Source organism: Zalophus californianus, chromosome 4 (genome assembly GCF_009762305.2).
Source record: "Zalophus californianus isolate mZalCal1 chromosome 4, mZalCal1.pri.v2, whole genome shotgun sequence".
In the NCBI taxonomy this organism is placed as follows: Eukaryota; Metazoa; Chordata; class Mammalia; order Carnivora; family Otariidae; genus Zalophus; species Zalophus californianus.
The window spans coordinates 54972659-54986637 of NC_045598.1; the positions used below are offsets into that span (position 1 = coordinate 54972659).

At 36.6% G+C, this 13979-nt stretch overlaps 1 protein-coding gene across 10 annotated transcripts in view; it reads left to right on the forward strand.

The window, feature by feature from the left end:
• MIER1 (MIER1 transcriptional regulator) overlaps positions 1–13979 on the forward strand; it is a 62974-nt gene that overhangs the window by 40600 nt on the left and 8395 nt on the right. For all 10 annotated transcript variants that reach the window (XR_003522954.2, XM_027610555.2, XM_027610569.2 and 7 more), the window contains 4 exons: positions 7793–7944; positions 8891–8972; positions 10075–10169; positions 12792–12919. Coding sequence is in view for 9 of the 10 variants with exons in the window: in XM_027610555.2 (XP_027466356.2) it covers positions 7793–7944; positions 8891–8972; positions 10075–10169; positions 12792–12919 (457 nt within the window). In the remaining variant the exon portion in view is untranslated. The remainder of the gene's footprint in view (positions 1–7792; positions 7945–8890; positions 8973–10074; positions 10170–12791; positions 12920–13979) is intronic.

Sequence of the window (13979 nt, forward strand, 5' to 3'; positions counted from 1 at the left end):
CAAAAAAGAGTCTATTGCTTAACTGGAAGGTTCTGGGTGGCTTCAGATATAACTGGATTTGGGGGTTATTATTATATCATCTGTCCCTCCTCCCCTTTCCGATCTCTTTATTGCCAGACAAGCTAAGATGGCTACTGGGAGCTCCTGGCTTGACTTTACACTGTCCTTGTAGCTAGAGAACCAACAAAAATGAGAACTTCGGCATCCATCTTTGCTCCAGCACAAGTCCTAGAGAAAACCTCTATTGACTTAGCTTGAGTCATACTCAGCCAGAAGTAATTACTGTGACCAGAGAGAAGAGTGAGTGTTCTGGCTTGCCTTGGCTCATTTATCTGTTCTCGGGGCTTCAGGGTGTCAGCCCCACTCAGAACAGATGGAAAGGATTTAATTCCCAAAGAAAGTGTTGAGTAGATGAAAAGCATGATTTTTCAGTTCCGTGTGTGTTTTGTTTCTTTCATGTACTAAACTGAACACTGCAGCTTTTGTGATAAGACTGAATATAACGCTGATAAACATCCTAGATCAAAAAGAGGCCCCCCCCCCCGCCCAGCTAAGATCTGCCCAAAGTGTCAGTACTGCTGAAGTTGAGAACTCTGGACTAGATTGATTGAGAATTAGTTGGGCTATCTATAGGGATGAAGGTCAAGAGAAAGGAGCTAAGGTATTTCCCGGTCGAATTTTCATGCTTGCATGACAGAGTTTTAGAGTAAGGAAATGATGGCTAGGAATTAGGAAGCAGTGAATAGCAAAGGACCATGTAAATTGTCGTTTCTAAGGAACACTTGACAAATTACTGATTCTTAAGTTACTTACTGAAAATGTATGCATGCGTTATCCTTAGTTGATGATGATAATGTTGAAAAGGCAGTTCATACAGCTTATACGTAGGAAAAGCTCAGCACGACAACTTAAAATGTAGGTTATTAATGATAATGTGACCTTTTAAGACTGTGGGAATTTTTGTTGTAAACCTCATTGTTACACCATAGCTGATTACAGATCTGCATTTTCATCCTCATAATATATTGATTAGATTGAATTTTTACTTGGGCATTAAAAATAGAATAACTTTTTTTTTTTTTTTTACTAAAACTGAAAGTTAACAAATACAAAGTTATTCACTGGGAATTAATTTCCCAGATTGCAGAAGTTTGTGGTTTTTGGTGGTGGTTTCTCAGCTTTCTACATTAGTCCCCCCCCACCACACACACCTAGTGAACTTTGTTGAATTATTTTGACAACCCATTTTGCTTATTTGACAAGCTTCATATGTTACTTAAAATGCCATAGTAAGCACTTCCCTAGCTAACCCACGCGCTCCTGTCTTCTGAACGCTCACATATTTATAATCACGTAAATTGTATCCACCATCATATATTTGTTTTTGCTTTTTAAAGATTCTAATATTTAGGCTTTGTAATTCATTTAGAAAGCAGTAGTTTCAGAGGATGTTACTACACTTCAGTGATTATGATCTTTTGAAATCCATCATGTTCAAGTCATTTTATGTAATTATAATAAAGGGTATTTGTTTTTTTGGTTGCTTTTATAGAGCTTTTCTCTTCATTAGATGTTCTTTGTCTTCTGTAGTTTAGTGTATTTTACCATAGTGGTGGTGTTCTGATATTCTGATTTCTTGGCATTTAGTTGTTCTACAACAGACACTTAATAAAAATCAACTGTGTTGCCTGTTTTATTTAGAGCACAGTCAAAATTCATATTTTATTTAGAGTGAAACTTAAGTGGAAAATAATTTGATCTCTTTCTGAAACCGGTAAAGGCAGTGTGGTTTATTCTTTGTGGAAATGCTAATTGTTCTTATCCAGGGTTATTTTTCAGTATGTTGTAATTGTATAAAATGAGGTGTATTCTCAGGGTCAGCCTGTCTGGTTGTCTTGTCATAATTCTAGGGGTCTGGCTTGTCATTTGGCACCATCTGCTGATGTTTGTGTACTTAGCTTAAATAGGATATCTGTATCCTGTGGCTATCTGAAACCTACAGAATAATTCCAGAAATATCTTCCAGGTTTCCTAAGTCCAATATAGGGATATTTAAGTGGGACAACACTGAGGACTCAGGGACCCACCTTCCATGTTTCTTAGGGCTTCCTTGTAAGGCCTTGTCCACCCTCTACCCATCAGTCTCAAGAACATAAAAACTGTAGTCTCCCCCCTTCGGTGAAGAGAGGCTAAGCAGAGAACAAAAATCAGTAGTGTATCCAGATTCACTTTATCATGGCAGTTTTATTATATTTACAATTTAGAGTTTGACGAGGATTGTACCAGCAGGTTAGAAAAGGGATGAGGTTTACTACAGAAGATTTTCTAGATTGTCCTTGTACTTTTTTTCTTTTTTTGTTTTATTTTATTATGTTAGTCACCATACAGTACCTCATTAGTTTTTGATGTAGTGTTCCATGATTCATTATTTTCGTATAACACCCAGTGCTCCATGCAATACGTGCCCTCCTTAATATACCCATCACTGGGCTAACCCATTCCCCCTTCCCCCTCCCCTCTAAAACCCTCAGTTTGTTTCTCAGAGTCCATAGTCTCTCATGGTTCATCTCCCCCTCCGATTTCCCCCCCTTCATTTTTCCCTTCCTTCTCCTAATGTCCTTCATTCTATTCCTTATGTTCCATAAATAAGTGATAATAATCTCCTCCAGTCCCATCCATGTTGATGTAAAAATTGGGTATTCATCCTTTCTGATGGCTAAATAATATTCCATTGTATATATGGACCACATCATCTTTATCCATTCATCTGTTGAAGGGCATCTCTGCTCTTTCCACAGTTTGGCTATTGTGGACATTGCTGCTATGAACATTGGGGTGCATATGGCCCTTCTTTTCACTACATCTGTGCCTTTGGGGTAAATACCCAGTAGAGCAATTGCTGGGTCATAGGGTAGCTCTATTTTTAATTTTTTGAGGAATGTCCAGACTGTTTTCCAAAGTTGCTGTACCAATTTGCATTCCCACTGACAGTGTAAGAGGGTTCCCCTTTCTCCACAACCTCTCCAACATTCGCTGTTTCTTGCCATGTCAATTTTTGCCATTCTTACTGGTGTGTAAGGTGTTATCTCAGTGTGGTTTTGATTTGAATTTCCCTGATGGCTAATGATGATAAACATTTTTTCATGTGTCTGTTAGCCATTTGTATGTCTTCTTTGGAGAAATGTCTGTTCATGTCTTCTGCCCATTTTTTGACTTACTTGTTTTTTGGGTGTTGAGTTTGAGAAGTTCTTTATAGATCTTGGATATCAGCCCTTTGTAGTGTCATTTGCAAATATTGTCTCCCATTCTTTGGGTTGCCTCTTTGTTTTGTTGACTGTTTCCTTTGCTGTGCAGAAGCTTTTTATCCTGATGAAGTCCCAGAAGTTCATTTTTGCTTTTGTTCCACTTGCCTTTGGAGATGTATCTTGAAAGAAGTTGCTGTGGTCTATGTCAAGAGGTTACTGCCTATGTTCTCCTCTAGGATTTTGATGGATTCCTGTCTCACATTGAGGTCTTTATCCATTTTGAGTTTATATTTGTGTATGGTGTTAGAGAATGGTCGAGTTTAATTCTTCTGCATGTGGCTGTCCAATTTTCCCAGCACCATTTATTGAAGAGACTGTCTTTTTTCCATTGCATATTTTTTCCTGCTTTGTCGAAGATTATTTGACCATAGCGTTGAGGGTCCATTTCTGGGCTCTCTGTTCTGTTCCATTGGTCTATATGTCTTTTTGTGCCAGTACCATGCTGTCTTGGTGATCACAGTTTTGTAATATAGCTTGAAATCGGACAACGTGATGCCCCCAGCTTTGTTTTTCTTTTTCAACATTTCCTTGGCGATTCGGGGTCTTTTCTGATTCCATACAAATTTTCGGATTGTTTGTTCCAGCACTTTGAAAAATGTCATTGGAATTTTGATCGGGTTGGCATTGAAGGTATAGATTGCTCTGGGTAGCATAGACATTTTAACAATGTTTATTCTTCTGATCCATGAGCATGGAATGTTTTTCCATCTTTTTGTGTTTTCAATTTCTTTCATGAGTGTTCTGTAGTTCCTAGAGTATAGATCCTTTACCTCTTTGGTTAGGTTTATTCCAAGGTATCTTACGGTTTTTGGTGCTTTGTAAATTGAATCGATTCTCTAATTTCTCTTTCTACAGTTGCATTGTTAGTTTGAGATAAGAAAGCAGCTGATTTCTGTGTATTGATTTTGTATCCTGCCACATTACTGAATTGCTGTATGAGTTTTAGTAATTTGGGGGTGGAGTCTTGGATTTTCCACATAAAGTATCATGTCATCTGCAAAGAGAGAGTTTGACTTCTTCTTTGCCAGTTTGAATACCTTTTATTTCTTTTTATTGTCTGATTGCTGTTGCTAGGGCTTCTAGTACTATATTGAACAATAGTGGCGAGAGTGGGCATCCTTGTCGTGTTCCTGATCTTAAGGGAAAGGCTCTCAGCTTTTCCCCATTGAGGATGATATTCGCTGTGGGTTTTTCATAGATGGATTTTATGAACTTGAGGAATGTTCCCTCTATCCCTATACTCTGAAGAGTTTTAATCAGGAAAGGATGCTATATTTTGTCAGATGCTTTTTCTGCATCAGTTGAGAGGACCATATGGTTCTTCTCCCTCCTCTTATTAATGTGTTCTATCACATTAATTGCGAATGTTGAACCACCCTTGCATCCGGGGATAAATCCCACTTGGCTGTGGTGGATGATCCTTTTAATGTATTGTTGGATCCTATTAGCTAGGATTTTGTGGAGAATTTTGGAATCCATACTGATCAGGGATATTGGTCTGAAATTCTCCGATTTGATGGGGTCTTTACCTAGTTTGGGGATTAAGGTAATGCTGGCCTCATAGAATGAGTCTGGAAGCTTTCCTTCTGTTTCTGTTTTTTTGAAACAGCTTCAAGAGAATAGTATTATTTCTTTGAATGTTTGGGAGAATTCCCCAGGGAATCCATCAGGCCCTGGACTCTTGTTTTTTAGGAGGTTTTTGGTCACTCCTTCTATCTCATTACTGGTTATTGGCCTATTCAGGTTGTCAGTTTCATTCCCCAGATTAGGGAAGTTCTCAGCTACGATTTGCTCAAATATATCTTCTATTCCTCTCTCTTTACCTCCTCAGGGATCCCAATAATTCTGACATTGGAACATTTCATGGTGTCACTTACTTCTCTGATTCTGTTTTCATGGATTTTGAGCTGTTTCTTCCAAGCCGCCTCTTTTCCCTTCTTGTCTATCAATTGGTCTTCTAGATCACTAATTCGTTCTTCTGCCTTGTTTACTCTAACAGAGTATCTAGATTAGATTGCATTTTTAAGTTCTGCCAGTTCAGCTTTCATTTCTGCCCTTAGAGACTCTATGTTGCTATTAATCAGTTTCTCCATTCTAGCTATTGTCTTCATAACTGTTACCCTGAAGTCCATTTCCGACATCTTGGTTATATCTGTATCCATTTGTAAATCTGTGGCATAAGTCACAGTCTCTGAATCTTTCCTATTTTGAGGGTTCCTCCTCCTAGTCCTTCTGTTGAGGGGTGGTGGAGGCAATGTACAGAGTCCAGATTATTGACCACGACCCAAGCAAGATGCCCCTGTCTTATAGGGACCTTAGTGTTGTTGGCCTCTTGTTCTCCCAGCCTGTCTTCTGGGGGAGGGGCCTACTGCACTGTTACTCAGACAGCGCTGTTTGGGCAGAGTTGCCCTGCCATGCTGTGGAGGGGGATGGGCTCAGTGAAAACTCGTTTTGGGGGGCTTTTGTTCTCTGGTGGCTTTCCTTGGTGGCTTTCTGCATCTCTTCTGAGAGAGCAGAAGAGACCATTTCCGTCTGCCTCAGAACAGAGAGATCACAGTCTTCATTGAGCTCTCCAGGCCACACTCTCTGTTTCTGTCTGTGCTGCTATAAACTGCAGCGTCCTGGGGTGTGAGCCCCTCCGCAGCACTCCCAGTCCTCGTCTCCAGGTCGGGGCATGTCTCTGCCCTTTGTGCTTCTAAAACCACCAGCTGTCCCCAGTTCACATGCGCGACCCCACCGCTCCAGGTTTCCACCCTGGGGGCTGCCCTGAAGTCCTTTCCCCGCTGCTACCAGTCTGTGAGTCTGTGCCCCGTCCCCAGCACAGGAGGCTATTGCTCACTGGCGGTGTAGGATCCCCACAGCTCCCTCCCCCTTCCATTTATCTTCGGATATGTGCCTGGGGAATTATGGCTCCCCAATTCATACGTCGAAAGCAACTGCCTGCGATATTCTGTTTGTAGAGATCCAGATATATCTTCTTACATCTCAGGCTGATTTCGTGGGTGTTCAGAGTGGTCTGGTGGGTATCCAGCTCAGTTCAAGGGACAGGTTGGAACAGGGTCCCCTACTCCTCTGCCATCTTTCCCTCTGTCCTTGTACTTTGAAGAGTATTTATTTTGGGGAACAGAAAGGTAGAAGGATATTTTAAAGTGTATGTGTGTAGTTGGGGTGGAGTGTGAGACAAGATAATTTATATGAAAACACCTAACGTAGTGCCTGATACACTGGAGATGCTTAATTAGCTGCTAATTCCTTTTTTATAACACAAAGAACTTTGACACTGTTATCCTCTATCTCTTAAATTCACAATTTTTCTTCAGCTGGCTCCTTCCTATTGGCATTTAAATCATTGTCTCCTGTGTTTAAAAACCCAACAAAACCAGAAACTTTCTTCAACTATACTTCCTCACTGGCTGCTACCCCCATGTCCTCCCTTACAACCGAACTTTTCAAGAATTCTCTCCTTTCTTTCTTCCCCTTCCATTTACTCTTCAGTCATCTCCAGTGTGGCCTGGGCATCCGTCTCTGCACAAAAACAGCTCTTGAAACATTCCCCTCCTTGTTAGTAAAGCCAGCGTACCTGTTTCAGTTTTCATACTGGCCATTTAACAGCATTTAACCAGTCTAGTACTCCTTGAAACCTTTTCTTCCCCTAGCTGCAATGGTGCCACGTTTCTGGTATTTTTTCTGTTTTGTGAGTATTCCTTAATATTGTCTACATTTCCATCTACCTGTCATTGAATTGCACAAGGCTTTCATCTTAGGCTTTCCTCCTTTCCTTTCACTTTTAAAATTGTGATGGCACTGAGGCTTTAATCTTGTTCTAATGGAAATTCTGATGAAAGCTAAATGCTTTTTTTTTAAGAAAGACTCTTGTTTTATGAAAACGATTTATGTTCATTATAATGCATTTTTAAGCTTCATAGAAAAATATATGAAAGTAAGAAAAATGATCCCAAATCTTAACCACCAAGAAATAAACCATGTTGACATTTGGTGCACATTCCTTTAGACCTCCTATTTCAAAAATTAATAATTTTAGCTAGCATCCATTGAACCTTAATATGTGCCAGAATTGTTCCAAAGTGCTTTAAATCTTTACAACCCTGTATATGATAGTGTTGTTATCCCAATTTTGCAGATGAGGCAGAGAGCAGGGAAGTAACTTGCCCAAGGTCATACAGATAGTAAGAGGTGGTGGTACTTTTCAAACGAAGAGAGCTTGGACTTGGTAAACTCAAGCTAAGTCATCTTAGCTTTGCTGTGAAAGAGCTATCAAATGGTATTTCTCTGTTCAGATTGCTTAAATCACTTAGGCTATAAATATGGTCCAAGAACAAAGTTAGACAAATACTAGGACCACATTTTACCTCTCGATAATCAACATTTTGGCTCCTAAGTGTGAGTTATTTGGTCAGTGAGAGTGGTTTAACACAAACTTGAACAATTTTTGGCATTTTTTTTAACATTATGTTTTACTACTTTAGTGTATGAAAATGATGATCAGCTCCTGTGGGACCCTGAGTACTTACCGGAAGATAAAGTGATTGTATTTCTTAAGGATGCATCTAGAAGAACAGGTGATGAGAAAGGTGTAGAAGCAATTCCTGAAGGATCTCACATAAAAGACAATGAACAGGTATATGAGTAAGAAGTAACTGTTTCATTATGGGATGAATAAGTCATGGGGAGGAAAGGTACAGCATAGGGAATATAGTCAGTGGTATTGTGATAGCCTTGTATGGTGACCCCTGTGGTGAGCATAGCGTAATGTGTACAGTTGTCCAGTCATGATGTTGTACACCTGGAGCTAATGTAATACAGTTCTATACTATATAGTTCAGTTTTAAAACAGAAATAAAAGTTTTCCCAAAATAAATTAACCATATATATTTTTATATATTTACATTTATAGATGTAAATGCTGTCACATTCACTGTTATTATTCTAGCCACCAAAATTCCTATACTGTCATCACAGGGAATCTGAAAGAACTAGCGTACACGCTCGCTTCATTAGTATGATTTCAGCTAAAATAAACAAAAATGGTATCTCATTTTGCCTGTATATACTTCTTATTAGGATTTTTGAAGTTCCTTTGGATATCCCTAAGAATGTGTAGATATCACCACCTAGGGAATATATACCTGGAATGAAGTTATCAGGGATATAGTAGACCAGTGCCTACTGTGAACCTAAAAACAGCATTATCTTTTTTTTTTTAACCTTTTTTCATCAATGCTTTTCTTTCTGTTTTAAATTAGAATAGGAACCACAAAAAGCCAAAAAGAAGGATTTTGTGAATTTTATAAAATAGTTTTTTTCATTTTTAAGTTTCTCAGGTACTATGGCTTCCAAGTTAGAGTATTTGCTTATCCTGTTTTTAAGCATTTAGAAGTGTTAATTATCAGGATTGAATTTGTTGTTCTTTAGTGCTCTCTGTGTTTCATTCACTAGAATTATTTGTCTTCCAGAAATGATGAAAAGAAATACTGGATTCAGGAAAAGCTTTTACTTTTTTAAGAAATTGTAGCCTTGAACTTTTCATAGTCTGGGTCACATACTGATGCCTTTTATTTTTCTAGGCATTATATGAGTTGGTTAAATGCAATTTTGACACAGAAGAAGCATTGAGAAGATTAAGATTTAATGTAAAAGCGGCTAGAGGTAAACGTAAATAATGCATTTTTGTTTTCATGACTTAGCAGAAAATAAGCTTAAGATCTTCAGTCTACGTAGGTATATCCTAAGTTTAATAATAATACTGATCTTTCTGAAATCAGTAAATATTTGCTGAATAATAAGTAACTTGTAACTTGTTAAATAACTTGTATATTACACAAGCATTATGGGAAATGGGATTAAGGCTGTTTTTTATGGGAAAATAAGGCAATTAAAATAAAAATACATAATGCCTTTCAATTTCAAGGCATTTTTATTAAATATTTTCTTATTTGATCTTGTTAATAATAGCCCTATGAACTCTGGAGTGTGACAGTTGTTACTTTCAAAAATGATGAGACTGAGGTCTCTGAACTGAAGTACCTTTGCTGGGGCAAACATAATTTATAAGCAGTGAAGTCATAACTAAAATAAATCCAGTTTTTTTACTCTAAACTGGCTCCTACCCTGCTTCACTAAGAACACTATTATATAACATAACATAGCAAACAAGATACTTATTCATTCAACAAAAATTGGAGGACCTGCTAGTTCTGAGGACATAATTGTAAACAGAGTCCTGCCCTCACAGTGCTTAGAGGCTAGGTAGGGAAGCTGAAAAATAGTTATGAGTTCTTCCAAGGAGAATTAGAGGGTATACTTCAAATTTATTGCAATAGGACTTAACCTAATTTGGGGAAAGAGTGAGGCTGTTAGGCAAAGTTTATAGAACAAAGTGGTATTTTTGCTAGAATGTAAACAAATTAGGTGAAAAGGGGGTGAGGCAGAAAATGATTCTAGACAAAGGGAACAGCATCACAAAATCTAAAGTGAGAAAGAACATAGTGAATTTAAGGAATTGAAAGGTGGCTAGTATAGTTAGGTCATAAAGGAGAAAGTGGTCCAAGGTAAGTTTGAAGAATTAGGGACCAAATCATCCAAAATTTTATTAAATACAGAATTTTTGTCACTTCATCCTTTGCAGCCATCAATAATAGAGCTCAGGAGTAAAATACTTCCCTTATCGTTATTTACATTTTTATTTATAACTATTTATGCAATATTTAGGGGAAAATTGCTTTAATAGTTTTCTCCCTCATTTTGTCAGAGGAATTATCTGTTTGGACAGAAGAAGAGTGTAGAAATTTTGAACAAGGGCTAAAGGCCTATGGAAAGGATTTTCATTTGATTCAGGCTAATAAAGTAAGTAATGGTAATGTTTTCTCTTTTATAAAAAGATAATTAGTTAACCCAGATCATCTTATATCTTTATTACTTTCAAATGTTAACAGTTCTATAATGTTTTAATATATTGATTTTTAGGGAATTATAAACTTGCCTAGATTTTTCTGGGATCTGTTTAGCAGTGACTGTTTTCAGTGCATGATATTAGGAGCCTTTAAGTTTGGACTGATTTGCAGAAATGTTAATCAACTTCTGGGTGGGATGTGTGTATACAGTGTAATTACTTAAGGCTTTTTCCACAAACTTGTGACAGATTTTTTAAAGGACTGGTGTTACAAATAATTTGAAACTTTAAAATGTTTTTAACATGACGTTATTTACAATTAAAATATCTCTACATTTATTTAAGTCTAAAATCAGATACTTAATATGTAATTTGGCTTTAATTAAAATTTAATTTTCCAGAAGAATATCTCAATAAATTAGCTTTATTATACATTATAATTTTATAATTTGACAATTTTATTTAACATGATTCATTTATTCCATATTAATACCAATTTTACAGTGTCAGCGTATACCCAAAAGAACTTCATAATTACTTCCAGATTTATTTTTAGGTTTAATTCTCTTAAAAATAAAATCAGGTTAGATTTTTAATAGGAACTATACAATTATATAGAATAGAAAAATGTGTTGTTTCTGTGGGAAATTAGGATGTGCAAAATTAAAATCTCAGAGTTTAAATGGAGGAAATGAACTAATTTCTCGGTTTATAAAAATATCACATTTTTAGCAAAAAGAAATGACAAGGAGTGTGGCTTTACATGTTTCCTTAAAGATGGCATCTAAGTTTCAAGTGATGGCTTGTCTAGGATGGTGTTGATTGAGTTCTAAATAGTCTGTCACCACATTCTTTTTATACTTCTGGATGTGATTGGTGTCCACTTAATTTGTTTGAATATTTTATGTTCTGTAAATAGTTGCTTATAAATCCTGTGAGTTTATTTTTCTTAATTTTGTTGTGCATTAACTAGTTTGTTTATTTTGAGAGAGCGAGAGTAGGGGTGGGGGAGAAGAGAGAATCTTAAGCAGGCTCCACATCCAGTGCAGAGCTTGACATGGTGCTTGATCCCACAACCCTGAGATCATGAGCTGAGCTGAAATCAAGAGTCGGATGTTCAGTCAGCTGAGCCACCCAGGTGCCCCTAACTAGTTTATTCTTGATTATCTTGTTGCATTTTGGTATTTGACATCAGACACAACTACTAATAAGAAATTTTGAGTCTTAGAATTGGTGTCAAAAATGGATCCTACCCCTTAATGTTGTGTCCAAATCATCTGATTACCTCCAGCATAGGGAATATTCTGTGAAAGCAGTGCATTATAGTAATGCCTGGACATGTATGTTTCTGATTGTGAAAAACAAAAAAATAAATTGTTTCATGGTTGAATAGAGCAACATTTTGGGATGAGAGTTTTCTAGCATTCCTGCTTGGATTAAAACACTATATTAACCAAACCATGCTGGATTATCTATGGAGGGGACTCCTGGAGTGATAAGCTAGTATGATAGCTAGCAGCCCCAAGGAATCCCTTTTTTTTAGGGAGTAAGAACTTATTTCCAATTTTTGCTTTCAGTAAAGTACAGTTGACTTGGCTTATGTCTATATAGAAATTAGATTCTAAAGGAGGCAGAAAAAGAGCTTGAGATTATTAAAAAAAAAAAACAGAAAAGCGTTGATAGCTTTCAGTCTTAGAGCAAGATGGGCCAAATTTGTAAAGTGCAAGCATAAGGGAAGAAAGAAAAATGTAAGTCAGGTAGTGAAATGAGGACATCATCAAATTGACTTTAGGTGCAATCAGTCCTATAGGATACCTACTTCAGGATTAGAAATTTATGGGTTTATGGGTTTAAAGCAATATGGTCTTACATCCCAACACTCATGCAGATAGTAGCTTTTTTCTTTTAAACTCCCAGTACTTTATTATATATATCAACCCTACCACAGCTCTCCAAGCCAAGTAGCAAAAAGAGGGAAGTTGTCCACATCATTTGCCAGTCCCATTGGTGCTGAACGTTTATGGAAGGGGAATCATTTATTCACACAAATAGAGCACAGTTACTGGAGTAACTTAGTGAACAACAAATTAGAATTGGCATTATTATAATACTTTTCAGCTCACTGTGGAATATTCTCAGCCTTTCTAGACAATAAAATAACTGAGTCTGGGTCACTGGTGGAACTACTAAGAGAATCTTTTAAATGGGAATTTAAAGGTAGACTCCCTAGGTACCCTGTGAGTAAAAGTATTTGCAAACTGTTTATAACAATTTTAGCTCAGATACCACTTCCAGATATTTTCAGTAGAGGAGTGTTTATAGTAAATTAAGATGATAGTTTTTTAAAAAGTGTAATGCTGAATATCTGAAGATTTGTTGCCAGTGTATTATTTCTCTCAATGGGAGTTTGGAAAGAGTAGCTTTTAACAAAGCTGCTGCAGTGTTGTATTTTATACAATGTATTATATATTACGTAAGGTACATACAAATTTATTTTCAGACTTCAAATATTTTTCATGAAATAACTTCTTTAAGGAAGAGATGATTCTTAAAAACAAGTGTTTTGTTTCTTATAGGTTCGAACAAGGTCAGTTGGTGAATGTGTAGCATTCTATTATATGTGGAAAAAATCTGAACGTTACGATTTCTTTGCTCAGCAAACACGGTTTGGAAAAAAGAAATATAATCTTCATCCTGGTGTAACGTGAGTTTATTTTTTCTGTTGAGTCATATATATATTTTTGCTATTGAATTTTTTCTTGAGAAAATTGTAATTTTTAGTATCTTCATTTTCCAGTAGGATAAAAGTTTACAATAGTTTAAATTTATCCACTTAGACATATTTTCATAGGGCATTTAGACTTATCAGTGTCTTACAAAACATAAACTACAATTCATATTGCTTGAGACAATAAATACCTCAAAGCAAATACTAGAGTATGTTTCCAGGAAAGGAAATGGATCATAACAGCTGTTAAAGCATGTTTTTGTTAATTTCTGTTCCATTCAGTATAAGCACGCAGTTTTAATCTAATAATACTGTGAGCACAGTGAGAATAGGAAAAAGACTCTTTTCAAAAGCTATACGGTATGCCTAATAGAGGCCCTTTAAAAAGGAATGGAAATTAGTATTTTTTTTTGTCCCGTCTACTTTTGATCTCAGGAACCAAAATAAGATTTGGGTATAGATGATATAAAAGGGAAAAGACATAGAGATAATAAATCAGGTCAAATTTCATTTTCTTGTTACCAAGTTTTTTAAAGAGGAGAGAACATGTCCATGGTGACTTCCCTTTTCCCAGATTTCCTGAAACCTTTCCCCTAACAGAAATATTTAATAATTAGTCCTGCAACTTTAGCTTACTCCCAGTGAAATCGGGAGTACAAATTGTTATTATATGTAGTCTTCATGCAAAATGCCTTGTATGCCTGTACCAGTCACCATGCACCAAATCTCTTAGCCTCATTCAGTCTAGCTTTGGAAAAAAACTGTCCCTGCTGCCACTGGTAATTTGTTACTTAAGTACATAGAGTATTGAATGAACCTTTTGTCTCTCGTTGAGTTGCTCTAAAATGCTGGAATTAAACTTTACCATTCTATCCTTGATTATTTCCTGCTGTTTACAGAATAAAAAAAATGCTAAGTTGTAACTTCATTTGATCATTGTGTACCAATAAAGTTCTTAGGGTGGGCCAAATAACTGCCTTTGAAAGAAGTGCTTATATGCATATTTGACTGTGCTTTGCAAACTCCTAGGCTAGAC